This window comes from Ambystoma mexicanum, chromosome 5p (assembly GCF_040938575.1).
Source record: "Ambystoma mexicanum isolate Mex_15411 chromosome 5p, UKY_AmexF1_1, whole genome shotgun sequence".
NCBI classification, from domain to species: Eukaryota; Metazoa; Chordata; class Amphibia; order Caudata; family Ambystomatidae; genus Ambystoma; species Ambystoma mexicanum.
Genome location: NC_090930.1, coordinates 201077654 through 201091550, shown reverse-complemented (window position 1 = coordinate 201091550; position 13897 = coordinate 201077654). Strand labels below are relative to the sequence as shown.

Genomic DNA, 13897 nt, shown 5'->3' with positions numbered 1-13897 from the left:
TCAGGAGAGCGAAACACCAGCGGGATAAGAGAAATCTTGCACAGAGCGCTTGGGAACAAAGGGTGGGACTACAAGCGGCAAGGAAAGAGGACTGAATAACAGAGCTACGATGATGTTAGTCTGCTGCACTCATTCTACAGAAGCCAATTAGAGAAAGTACTTCCTTCAGAAAACCTAAGACCGTGATGACGCAGACCAGCCTTAGAGGGTGAGTGCACTGCCTTTTCAGAATAGGACCAATGGCAGGCGCCATTTTGATTGTCATGTACTGCTATTGTGGTGGCCAAAGAGCCCAGAGCAGAAGCGTGAGCATTATAACACATCAAGCATGTAATGTTATACATTTTCATGCATAACATTACCTCAGTTATTCTTCCTTGCAAGTTGCATTTCTGCTTTTCTTCTTTTGAAAGCGGTTATCTCATCCTGCAGCATACCATGACCCACTTGCCTGTGAAAGATATCAAAATAGTGAAGTAAAACAAAAAAACAAAAAAACTTGAGAGCAATAAGAGAGGGCATGGCCCAAGGACGACGACGACGCCACTCCGCTTACCCTGACTTGATCACGGGCGGGACGGGTAGCGGTTTTCTAAAACCTTCTTTTCCAACCAGCCAGAAGGTCTCTTCCACACCTTTACCCTTATTCAGAAGAGAGAAAGCAAAGGCAGACATTAGCACAAGTCTAAAGAGATCATAGATGCATGTCGGCATTGGTATCCAGCAGAGGCTTTGCTAGGGGGTTTAGAGGGCTTTAGCCCCGGGTCTTTTGGTTGTAGCCCCGGGTAGAATCTCAAGGGCTACAACCAAAAGGCTATAGCTAGCCCCCAGTCCCGACAGTTCTGACATTAGCGTAGCCCTGGATCTTTTTCAGACCTAGCAACACCCCGGGTACCCAGTGAAAACATCCCAGGTAATACATCCCCGACAATAACAGCGCTAGCAATAATGTCACCGATAAAAATATCAACATGTCGTTAATTTTCCAGGAGCAAATTATCCACATAACAAGTTTTGGAAAAGACACTCTGCTTACCACCAAATATTCTAGGTCTGGGGTAACACCAGGCGTTTAATATTTGGGAAAGGCGATTTGGCTGTGAGTAAAAATGAGTAATGATATGGGCTATTTAACTCTATTAACAGCATTGTGGCAATATTATTGTTGGCAATGTTTTTACAAGAATCATTTTGTCTGTGAACTGGGTCTTTGTCCTTGGGTGTACCATTAACAAACATAATTGTTATTTTAAACAGAAACTGAGTCGATTAAAGGGGAACCGTTATGCATCAGTCAAGATCAGCAAACTGCTGGTGAATATTTCAAATTAGTACCCGGCACACGCGGTGCAAAGGGAATACTGTGTGGTGATTGGCTCATTTGCAAGCCATACCACACGGTATTCCCAGTTACGCCGTGCGTGCCACCTACTCTGTTCCCAATGAGGAGGCTCGAAACGGGGCCATCCCCGCTCCGAGCCTCCCTGCGGCTGAGAGGCTGCCTTCGCCTCCCGCCAGGGACTCGGGTAAGTCTTTTTTTTTTATTCCCTTCCCTCCCACCGCCCCCCAACTTACCTTCTTGTTCCTGCGTCCCCAACGGGGGACGAGGGAAGCCTCCAGCTGTGTGGAGACTCAGAGCGGGTCCCCGTCAGTGACGCAGGTACTTTTTTTTTTTCTCCTTCTCCCACCCTCCCAACCCCACTTACCTTTTTTTAAAATCCTTTTTCGGGAGCGGACGCTCTGGGGACACTGGTGTTCCCAGCGCGTCCGCTCCCGATGGCCACCATGGAAAGGGAAAACGGACTCCGTTTTCCCTTTCTATGGCGGCGGCCATTTTCTTGGTCGTTTTTTTTTTTTCTGTTCCGAAACGTTTCGGAACAGAAAAAAAAAGCAATTAGTACCCCGGTCTAACGGTCCGGGGTACTAATGGCAATAAGACCCTCGGCGGTGGGGCAACACCGCCCACGGTATTGGCTCGCCGCCTCGGGTCTTATTGCCACAACATTTTTTAGTGCCAATTAGGACACAGTTAGCCTGAATAGTTTGTAAATTGGCACCTGCTGTGATACTTGGGTCTTGGGTGTAGCTCATGGTTGGCTGAGCCATTATAGGGAAACTCGATTTCCCACAGCACTACTAGTTATTCCAAAGCCAAACCAGTTGTGGTGTATTTTCCCAAAAATCCATGGGTTTCGATACTTGTTCGTCTTCACATGTCCTTGTATTTATTAATTCAGTACAATGAAACCCACTGGCTCCATTTGCTTTATATTACAGTGGTTCATTTTTCTCAGAGAGGGATCAGATCACTCTGCTTAATGTCATCAATTAATTAATCTTTTATAACGTGCTTAATGCTGGAAACCAGTCTCTAAGCGTGGGTCCGGGATGCAAACCTGGGTTGCTTTGTGGTGTCTTGCTCCCAAGACCATCGCCTTGCCCCCTGTGCTCAGAGGGCGCCAAAGTGACCCAGTGCTGCCGGTACACATTGATACTATCAGGGACTCAGAATGCAAGCTACCATCTGAGTCGCCCCATTCTTGCTTCCAAGTGGGCAGTGTGCCCACCAAAAGCCAGACCACACCTGGTCAGGGGCAACGTGATCGCCTTGGAAGCAAGACAAAAAAGAGCAACACAGGTTCGATCCCCGGGTCCGCGCTTAGAAACCTCTGGGTATTAAGCGTGTCATAAAGAACATATATGATACTATAGCTTTCCCAAGTGAACACTACCTCCCGTTGTGTAAATGAACAATGGCAAACACTGGAACGCATCTGCATGCGGCATTCGGAATGGATTTAGTTCTTGATGACACTGACAGAGAACACTGTGATAAGAGCAATAGTGGGCGGGAAACACTGATTTTAATTGCTGCCACCCACATATGTATTTATGGCATATATAAAGTGAGGGCCTATCTTGGACTCAATGGAGCACTGTCCATAGGGGACAGACCGAGGGAGTTACAGGTAGATTCCGGTGGTAGCAGAGGTTATATGATATGATATGATATTTTATTTACATCGCGCACATACACAAGTGTTTCAGAGCGCGAGATGTTGACAGGATGCGCAGGTTAATCAGAGGAGGGTTGGCTCTGGAGGGGCAGATTTATGATTGAATGGAGCAACGAGCGTTTGAAATTATGCTCTTTGAAGAATAGGGTCTTCAGGGGGTTCCTGAAGAGTAGGAATGAGGGGGCCAGTCCTACCTACATTAGTACCCCGTTCCAGAGGCAGGAGGATACTTGGTACCTGGTTTTCCCTCTTGCAATCCTCTGTTTTCTGCTCGGCAATGGTGTAAGTTTTAAGGGATCTTTTCAGAGCATGAAGCAGAGTATCTCCACTCCTTACAGTAGCCTGTCACTGTCGCAGGCCCATCAGATAGTCACACCAGTAATCGGAGAGTGTTCCTTCAGGAGGCCCAACAGATAGTCACTCTAGTGATTGGAGAGTGTTTCTTCAGGAGGCCCAGCAGATAGTCACAACAGTCATCGGAGAGTGTTCCTTCAGGAGGCCCAGCAGATAGTCACAATAGTGATCAGAGAGTGTTCCTTCGGCAGGCCCAGCAGATAATCACTCTAGAGATCGGAGAGTGTTTCTTAAGCAGGCACAGCAGATAGTCACTCTGGTGATTGGAGAGTGTTCCTTCGGCAGGCCCAGCAGATAGTCACTCTAGTGATCGTAGAGTGTTTCTTTAGAAGGACCCGCAGATAGTCACTCTAGTGATTGCAGAGTGTTTCTTAAGCAGGCACAGCAGATAGTCACTCTAGTGATTGGAGAGTGTTTCTTCGGCAGGCCCAGCAGAGAGTCATTCTAGTGATTGGAGAGTGTTTCTTCAGCAGGCACAGCAGATAGTCACTCTAGTGATTTGAGAGTGTTTCTTAAGCAGGCCTAGCAGATAGTCACTCTGGTGATTGGAGAGTGTTTCTTCAGCAGGCCCAGCAGATAGTCACTCTAGTGATCGGAGAGTGTTTCTTCGGCAGGCCCAGAAGATAGTCATTCTAGTGATTGGAGAGTGTTTCTTCAGCAGGCCCTGCAGATAGTCATTCTAGTGACTGGAGAGTGTTTCTTCAGCAGGCCCAGCAGGTAGTCACTCTAGTGATCGTGGGCTCTGATAATGCATTTGCACCCTCCTCCCACCCGGATAGGAAGGTTTTGCCACAGCAGAATTGGTCGGGGGAGAATTCGACTAACATTTGTGGATGAATTTCAACGCAAATGTATGTGGAGATGAGTTTGGGTAATAAAAAAGGTGGGGCTGGGGAGGAGGAGTGCGAGGGGTTCTCCCCATGTTTACATTTGTGCTGAAATGTCCCAAACAAAACTCCAAGCATTTCCCATGTATTACCTGTTGTGGTTCAGGCAGTACCAGTGGATGACATTTCATTCCATCTCTATTATTAATGGTATGTGCAAACAGTAATTTGCACACATTTGTTCTATAATTACTGGGCGTGTGCGGTGACTGTGGTGACTTCACAGTCTGCTTTGAGATGGTATATCATCACCCCAAACTGTGCTGTAAAATTAGCATAGTTATGTAAATGTGTCCTAAATACCCAGTAATAACTTTTGAAAGTGTAAAGTGTGCAAGTTACTGTTTACACACACATACACACACATGCACACACACCCACACACATGCAAACACACCATTATTAATAGACCTAGTGAAAATACTTCAGTACACTGGTAATTAGTGGAAGTCTTCTTTCTATGTCTATTTCTAATGTTATGCCTGCAAGCACTGTCAACAATAATTAATGAAAATGCATTGTTTATTTAAATAACTTTAGTGAATTTGCAGAGGGACTCATGTTTGTCAGTGGTGCAACGTAATTGAAAGACGTAAAAGACTTATGTAAGGCTTTAACGCCTTTCAATCACGGTTGCCAAATTTTCATTCATTTTGTATAGCGGAGACCATAAGAATGCTCCAGCATTTGCGACAGCACGGATGTTCATACCAGCGCAAATGCAAGCGATTCCTATGGTGTGATTTATTCAACAGCATAAAGAAGGCGGACCCCATAGGTATCCATCGTAGACGCTGCTGTAATTGTGAACAGAGCTTACTATGCATGCATGGTAAACCGTGTACACTATTGAAAGTAAACCCGTCCTGACATGTAAGCATGTCAGGCAGGGTTTCATTGTAATTGTGATCGTAGCTTGCCATGCAAGCAGCGCACACAATTAAACGTAAATACTGCCTGCCATGCAGCATTTACTCACTTTGCATGGCAGAGTGCAAAAGTGCAGGGCAAAAGGTGACATGCAAGCCTCTCGGGATTTCTATTTTAAATTGATTCCAAAGAGAGGGTCGACATAGTAGCTGTATAGAAAGTGATTGCACCTGTGTCCATCCCTATGACAGCAAGAGGGAAAGATTCGGGCCATAATGGGAACATGGGCAGATGCCAATTAAAATATAGGGAAGTTGTAGGCTCAATCATTGGGATCTGTATTCTCATCGGTACAATAGAGCAATGACCCAGAGATCGATACAAATAAAGAAACAGTACAATGGCGTTAGCTGCTGATAGGTTCCACTGAAATAGCATCGGAATTAATGGCTCGGGATCCGATGGACTAATTTCCAGATCAGAAAGGGAAATGAGAGGTGGTGATAGTGAAACAGGGATCACTTTTCAGTGCAAAAGAAACAAAAAAGTGCTTCAAATAGAATAAGCAGAGATCACATTTTAGACATTTCCAGTGAACACATGATTGTGGAATTACGATCAGTGGTTCAGTGCTGTAAAGGGAAAGCGTGATTAAAAAAGGCAAGCTTCCCAAAGGGAGACCTGCATGAAGCTGCATGAAACTGATGTGTGTGCTGGATGCAAAATCATTATCAGAAATGAGCGTGCACAGGGATGCAAACATAACAACACAACATCTAAGGGAACTCTTCACTAGAAAGCACACCTCCCATCATTCTTTATTTTAAAATGTCCAATATTGTAGTATTTCTTTTTACCCAGAACCCTTGGGCTTTTGGGCACTACTCCTCCAGGAGAGAACTCCACCTGATTCCAAAGTGTAACACCGTTCGTTCCCCGCATCATTCTACTTTCAAAATGGCAGCTTTCGTTTGTATTCAGTGTTAATTTGTATGGGTACATTTTATTATGATGAATCTGCAAGGGTAATTAATCTTTGGATTTACAGAAGTTGTGACTATTGGTAAACTGGATTTTTCTCAATAGGTATCATCCTCTTTCACTATCTATCCATACTTTGATGAGAGTCATCTCATGGCATTATACCAAAGCCCGTCTTGTAAGGTGCTTCCGATCATTTTGCTTGTAGATTTCTGGGTTCACCACTCTCCATGATGAAAACGACTTCTTTATTGGTTGTGGTTTTGTCCCATGCCACACTCAAATGTAGGCTGCTTCAGATACGCCAAGAGGAGTCTGGAATAGGTAGGAGTGCTTGGGAGAAGGGTAGGTAGGTAACTGTATTTCATAAGCCTGAAACAAAGGCCCAAAGGTATCTGGGTGCTGGCAGCAGCAAATGAAATCACCTCAACAATGGCAAAAATCCAAACAACAAAGTTTAAGGAGTCTTTCGGAAATTAAGCTGATGGGAGATCCCTCGCAGATAACTAGGGAGGGAGTTCCACAGAACCAGGGCCAGAACTGAAAAAGACTGCCCTCCAGCCCTTGACCTGAGAGAACGCAGTACTTCAAAAATATTTTGAGAGGCTGATCACAAAGTTCGTGTTGGAACATAACAGATACGTTTAGCTCAGAGAAAAGCTGGACCAGAGATATAAACAGGCCGGGGTGCAATGCACTAAAACATAAACTGAATATGGCTTCTCACTGGGAGCCAATGAAGCTCAGCCAACAACGTGGTACTAAGTGAATGCATTGTTTTTTTTGTAGAAAGTCCTTTTGGAGACCACTCCGATTGGTCTTTCTAAATCAACTGTCAGCCCCTGTGACACACACGGTGCGTGCAAGGGCTATCAGGAACGGCGGGACCCAGAGGAGTAATCACGGGAGTCAGAGGTGAGTGTGTGAGTGACTTTGTGTGTGTATGTGTGTGTGTGTGTGTGTTTGTGTGTGTTTGTGTGTGTATATATGTAAAAGGAATGTTTGTGAAGGGGACGGGCAAGGGGAGAATGTAACTTGTTGCGTATTTGCACGTGTGTGTGAATGTGGTGGGGGGGTGAGTGAGTATGTTTGGGGCAAGAGGAGACTGCAGGGGACAGGAGCTAAGAGTAAAGGGTGGCACGGGGTGATCGACCTGATTTCATGTTATTTTGGCTTTTTGTGGGCCGCAAAAAATCAAGCAAAATAATTCTGTCTTTTTTAAGTGCAGCCTTCAAAAAGCGGAAATTTCACATAGAACCAACAACGCAGCTGAGTGGGAGAGCCTAGAAGCATCCAGAGCTAAACGTGCTGCGAATCTTTTAAATTCTGGAGCCTCTGGACTAAAAAATCAGATTGTCCAAGATAAATGCCATTGCAGTAGTCCAGAGAGCCCATAATCGAAGCAGCAACCACTATGGAACGAAGTTGCAATGGAATGCAAGTAAGGATCATCCTTAAAGGTTTAAGTCTAAGGAGGCCTGCCTTGCCTACAGATGCAATCTGTGCTTCTCTAGAGCCAGAAGGAAGAAACTTTATCTCTAGACTCTTAAGCCGGACAGGGTCCCAAAGAGTCTGACCAAAAATCTGTGTGCCAAAGAGAATGCAAGTCCAAAGAACCAACCACCAGAATCTCTGTTTTCTCCCCATTCAGAAAGTAGGGTTTAGATAAGGTAGAGGTGAACTGATCATGGAGGACACCTTTCGTAGCCATATGATTGACATGTCCTACATGCTCACAATGTACAGGTTCACACTTACTTGGGTGGCAGATTATTAATTCTCCCTTCTTGGAAGGCAAACCGATTTTCTCAGAGTCTTTTTTGAATGTACATGAGTTGTTTTGTAGTTTAAGGTCCAGCAGCCGATTGTTAAAAACGTCTTGGGCCAGTTACATTTCAGTCGTGTCATGCTTTCTAGATTTTTTAGGTCAGATGTGTTTGTTGTCAGATATTAGATTCTATGATGGGTTATGGAGACCTACTTCTTTCATTAGATGTTTCGGGCAGGGAACCCAGTAGTGTATGCTTGATAAGTAGTGCATATAAGACTTGAGGCCATCCTCTGTTCCACCAGTTGGCGGCCGCTGTATTTCAGTGCAGCAGTGATGTTTTCTAGTCTTTTTAAGACTAGCACCATTTAAGCCGTGCAGGTGTGAAGTAAATGGAGTTATTTTATTTGTGCTATAGGGTGGTCTGTTTGGATGCTAATGTGGGAGTATAAGCACCAAAGTCCTTAACTTGAGTCTGTAAGCAAAGAGGGGGAAGTTTTGCTTGAGGAGGAGAGCAAGAGGTGGGGGTTATCCTCACCCATTCGATCAAACTCCTCTACACTTTTTTCAGTCTTCCTGTTGGATTTCCATCTCTCTTTTTACTGAAGCTCTTAGTTACTCCTTCTCTATTGGTTTTATTCCAGTTTCCTTAAAGCACGCACTGGTCACCCCTCTTCTAAAGAAACCACATCTTGACCACTCAGATCCAGCCGATTAGCAGCCCATTTCTCTTCTGCCAATGCTGATCAAGCTTATGGAATCTATTGCCATTCCTCAACTTTCACGATATCTTGAGTCAAACCGTCTTCTCCATTCCTACCAGGCAGGCTTCAGACCTCTTAGAGGGACAGAATCAGTGATAACTTCTGTCCTGGGTGATATGCCATGCTCCCGGACTGCACGAGGATGGAGTTTGAATTCTCTTTGACCACTATGGGCTTTTGATACGATCGACTGCAACACTCTTCTTGGATGTCTGGAAGCAGCAGGCATTGTTGGCTCCCCTCTCTCCTGGTTTTCCTCTTTTCTATCAGATCGTTCGCAGTTTCTTTATTCATGTTTCAGTCAATCCTGGTCACCATTACATGTGGTGTTCCCCAGGGTTCCTCTCTGTCTCCTCTTCTTTTTAATATATATTTTCACCCTCTTGCTGATTTAATCATGTCCCATGGGGTGGGTTTCTACACTTATGCTGATGACACACAGCTGATTTTCCTACTCATCTCACCTGGGTTAGATCCCCCCAGCAAATTAAGAGCATGCTTAGCCTCTATAGTGGACTGGATGTCAGGAAACTGGTTGAAGCCCAATGGAGAAAAGACAGAGATTTTATTAATCTGTTACTAGGGATCTAATCAGACGTAGAATTCTGAATTTTGGACTGAATCTCTTCATGTTCCAGAGGTGCACAGGTTGCTTCTGTTTGCAACTCTGATTTCCTTAAACTCAAACATTTGGAGAAGATTTTGCCTTTTATTCCTTCACATTTCTGACCTGTAGTGGTCTCAGCCTCAATTAGAGGCTCACTTGATTACTGTAATGGTATTTACTTGGGCAGCCAGCTCTCTTCAGATTCTGCAAAACCCTGCAGCGCGCCTAGCTCGCGCCTAACTCTTGCTTAGTTACTGTGGGTTGGGTATCTTTGGTAATCATGCTCTCAGTACACAGAAGCATTTGGGCTGTGGTCTTGCACCTTATAAATCCAAATACAATACACTCCAATACAATACCTGATGTTTACACTAAACTACCAAATTGGTTATTAACTAGAGGGGGTTCCCTGTACCATACTCAGGACTGCCGATAATACACACTCATTTCTGGTCTTCAGTTATGATTCTGTTCATTGCTAACTAAGATACATAATGTTCTAACGTACAAAATGTTGCATTTATTTAAATCAAAACATACTATACATAGGAATAATACTATATATAGCTATCCTCACCCTGAGATCAGGCTAAAGTTCTGTGCTGAGGAGTTTCAGCACTCGAACTTCAATGGGTTGACTTATGTTAAATGTTAAAGGTATTTGTACCGCGCACCATCACCAACGGAATTGATCCCCAAGCGCTCTGGCGGATCTGCAAATGATAAGGTGGGAAGGGTTAGTAAGGTGAAGAGGGGGTAGGATAGTGAGAGGAGTGGTGTTCTGTTGGCAGCTTCAGATTGGTATACACCAGATACTGAGCTTTGGTGCGGGTATTGGATCGGTGTCAGTCCGCATGTGCTGTTGCTCTGGTTTATGTGTTGTTGCAGTGTTGTGAAGTGCGTGCGGCTTGTTGTGCGAGAGATGGTTGTGTGAGTTTTTGAGTGAGGAGAAAAGTATGCAGAGTTTGAGCTTATATTGGTTAGTAGGTTACCTGACCTTTAGCATGCTAACATTCACAGTTTTGTCTAAACGTGGCACTTGTTTGCGTTCCCAATCCTTTCTAGATTTGGCGCAGGCCGATGTTCAGAAATCTGCCTAGGTGCGGGCATGCCAACATTCACAATCTTATCTGGATGCTACCTACCTACCGTAGGCTGGTGTTGACAATTCTGAGTGTGGCACATGCTAACTTTCAAGTTTCATCTAGGCGCGGGCATGCTATCCTTCAATTAAAAGCCGTTTAGATGCGACGCAGACCAACATTCACAATTCTATCTAATTGTGGCCATGCTAATATTCACAATTCTATCTAAGTGTGGGCATGCTAACATTCAAAGTCCCATCTAGATGCGACGCAGACTAACATTCACAATTCTATCTAAGTGTGGGCATGCTAACATTCAAAGTCACATCTAGATGTGACACAGGCTAACATTCACAATTCTATCCAAGTGTGGATGTGCTAATATTCACAGTTCTATCTAAGCGTGGACATGCTAATGTTATTGCAGTCTATGTTATTTGGAAGTAAGATAGAGTGGCAGGGGCTTTCTGGAGTAGAGTGATTGCTCTACTCCCCACCCATACCACACTCACAGTTTTGCTGATGTCTGTTAGCTGCTGGCTTCCTTATATTCCCCTGCAGACACATCTTGGAGCGGCCAATGTCGGAGCCGCCCTTGGCCTTGGGGCCCTTAGCCACAGGGGCTGCAGTGCAGGGGCTGCCCTGGGAGGATTCCAGATATGGGGAGGAGGGTCCAATCGGGTGCGCGGGAGGGTCGGGAGGCGGGCTTGGGAGGGGGAAAGATGGGGACTGACTGGCTAAAGGCGGCGAGTGCGCTTGATGTCTTTTTTAAAATAAAATAAAATTTAAAAAAAAGAAGATGTAGGCCCAAAGGAGCTTTCTAAAGCCCTGGCCTTCCTCACTCACCCTGGTGGCATGGGTTGCGTTCCCAGGTGGTGCCAGCGAGGATGCCGCGCACATAGTAGTTCGAGGGGGCTGTTTTTTTTGGTCCAATCTGGTGCGCGGGAGGGTCGGGAGGCGGGCTTGGGAGGGGGAAACATGGGGACTGGCTGGCTGAAGGCACCAAGTGCGCTTGATGTCTTTTTTAAAATAAATGAAAAAAGAAAAAAAGAAGATGTAGGCCCAAAGGAGCTTTCTAAAGCCCTGGCCTTCCTCACTCACCCTGGCGGCGTGGACTGCGTTCCCAGGTGGTGCCGGCGAGGACGCTGCGCACCTAGTAGTTCGGGGGGGCTGTTTCCTTGGTCCAATCGGGCGCGAGGGAGGGTCAGGAGGCGGGCTTGTGAGGGGGAAACATGGGGACTGGCTGGCTGAAGGCGCTGAGTGCGCTTGATGTCTTTTTTAAAATAAAATTTTAAAAAAATGCCACAGCCATTGTACCCAGAGGGGGAGGAAGAAAGAGGGGCATTGGCCACGACAGAAACGAGAGTGAGCAGAAGAAGAGAGAGAGAAAAACGAAAAGAGGAGAGAGCTGATCGAATTCTGCTGAGCTGAGATGGACAGTGCAGAAAGGAGGGGTCAGGCCAGACCTTGCTGAGCTCACGCAGGCAGCCGACAGTGGGATTTAGAAAGCCTGCTTCGTAGAAGACATCTCTCGTGCAGGACGAATCCCCGTCTCACAGGGCAGGGCTATTGGTGAGTATTAGTTCAAAACAAGAATCAAGAATGAAACAATTAATTGGGATAGTTCTGGCCTGATCCAGGATGTGCCAAATTGGGATAAAATTAATACAACAGGAGAAAAGATTTGTTCTTAGTTACCAAAGAGCAGCTGTGTTCTCCCCTGCGAAAAGACAGACCATGAAAAGGGAGTATTCTGCAGGTGCGCTTGTCAGCTTTACTTCCAAGGTTACAGATAAAACAAACGCATATCTTCTAGGAAGTGTTGTGTAAATAGTTTGCTTGAAGAAAAGAGAAATCAGTGTGGGGGCTGCTAAACTAGCCATTGTTGATAACCGCAAATACAAATGCATTACACTGACATATGGTGAAAGCTGTACTTTATTATGTTTTCCTTCTTGAATTTTACATGTATTTGTATTTGTATTTTATAAGTTTTATATAGCACTTTACACCAAAGCGCTTTACATGAGGACAATAAGAATAGATAACACGCATTAACAACATGTAAGTCAAGTATCAGAAAACAGTATATAGAACAATTTCCATGAACAATATGGCATTACATGAGTGGTATTGGATCGCGGTGGGAGAGGTAGTAAAGATATAGGATGTGATGTAGGACTGTCGTGAAGAGACAGCAGAGGCGTAAGGATGGTAATTGGAGGAGGTAAGATTTGAGAGAAGTGCGGAAGGAGAAATAGGAAGAGATGGAACAGATAGGGAGAGGAAAGGGGCCAGAAGTTGAAAAGATCGGAAGCGGGATGAGACAGAGGACAGAGGATGGGGAGTGAGACGGAAGAGATCAGAAGAGCGAAGTGGTCGAGGGGGAGTATAAGCGTACATTGTGGTGTTTCTCTCTGTGTGTTTTTGCTCCAGTCTGCTGAAAGGATATAAAGTGCTTCAGGGCATAATTGTAGAAATTGTGTGTGCTCTTATTATTACAAAAGGCACATCCAGATTGACGTCTTAATAATGTTTTCTCATACCTTATGCATATACATTTCTCATTGTGTGCTGGAGCTTTCAAACAAGTATAAAGGTGCATGTTTGTGAAAGCCTGTCTGCTGGTATATTTTTAGTGTGGCCTAGAAAATCTTTCAAACGTTATGTCGAGTTTGGTCTGCTTATTTATTTGGCAATCCAATATAACTGATGTGAAAAAGTAGTGTCTCTGGCTTAGCACTAGGTCTGGCACTGCCCTAGCCAAGCGTCCCACATAAAAGGTTGTAACAGCCAGCTAATTTCCCATCCTTTAGCAAATGAAAATAAAGGGGCCTATATATATTTTCCTACAGTACCATGAAGGTGCTGTATATGGTTATTGTTACATAAATCTGGGAGATCCTGCCACTATAGAGGAGGTACGAGGATGTCATGTTGCGTCTGTGGGTCAGAGGACTAATGCATCCATTACTGGGGCCTGTGTTCGACCTCATTGTCACAGGTTGGAATCATGGCAGATACTCTCAGCCCTTCATCCTTCTGAGGTTGATAAAAGTAAGTACCATTTAGTTGGGTAACATTAAACATCTGTTATTTGTCAATAGCACCAAGACACCCCACTGGGGTCAATGTGAGATCTCTAAATGCATCTGTCAAGTATGGTCCTGATACAGTGATGTAACAGAACCATCATCGCCTCTCCCATACCCTGGAACCAAACCCTGCTGTTTCACTTCACTGTGGGATGCTCACTGCGAAGAACGGCCCTTTATCCTTCCACAGAATATTTAGCAGCTAAACGCTGTTGGTGTTGAAGGGCCTCACTAGGACAGGACATAATATACTGTAACTGCTTCAGACATGTGTAATGAAGACACATGGACTGGGCCACTTGTGGGAATGTGATGTACTCCAGGGGCCGGGGATGCCCACCAGCCAATTGAAGTGTTACCCGGAGGTGGCATGCGAGGGACCCTGGGGGCACTAAGCCCAACCCTGCTGAAAGCCATAGCCTTACAGAAAGAAGGGCAAACTGCTAGTCTTCTGACTATATTTAAGAGC

At 45.1% G+C, this 13897-nt stretch overlaps 1 protein-coding gene across 2 annotated transcripts in view; it reads right to left on the bottom strand.

The window, feature by feature from the left end:
• GUCY2F (guanylate cyclase 2F, retinal) overlaps nt 1-13897 on the bottom strand; it is a 720767-nt gene that overhangs the window by 50342 nt on the left and 656528 nt on the right. The window contains exons 18-19 of one of the 2 annotated variants that reach the window (XM_069612625.1): nt 557-642; nt 363-451 (exon numbers count right to left, since the gene is read on the bottom strand). In XM_069612625.1, the coding sequence (XP_069468726.1) occupies nt 364-451; nt 557-642 (174 nt within the window). In that variant the 3' untranslated portion in view covers nt 363. The remainder of the gene's footprint in view (nt 1-362; nt 452-556; nt 643-13897) is intronic. The other variant, XM_069612624.1, reaches the window with a different exon arrangement.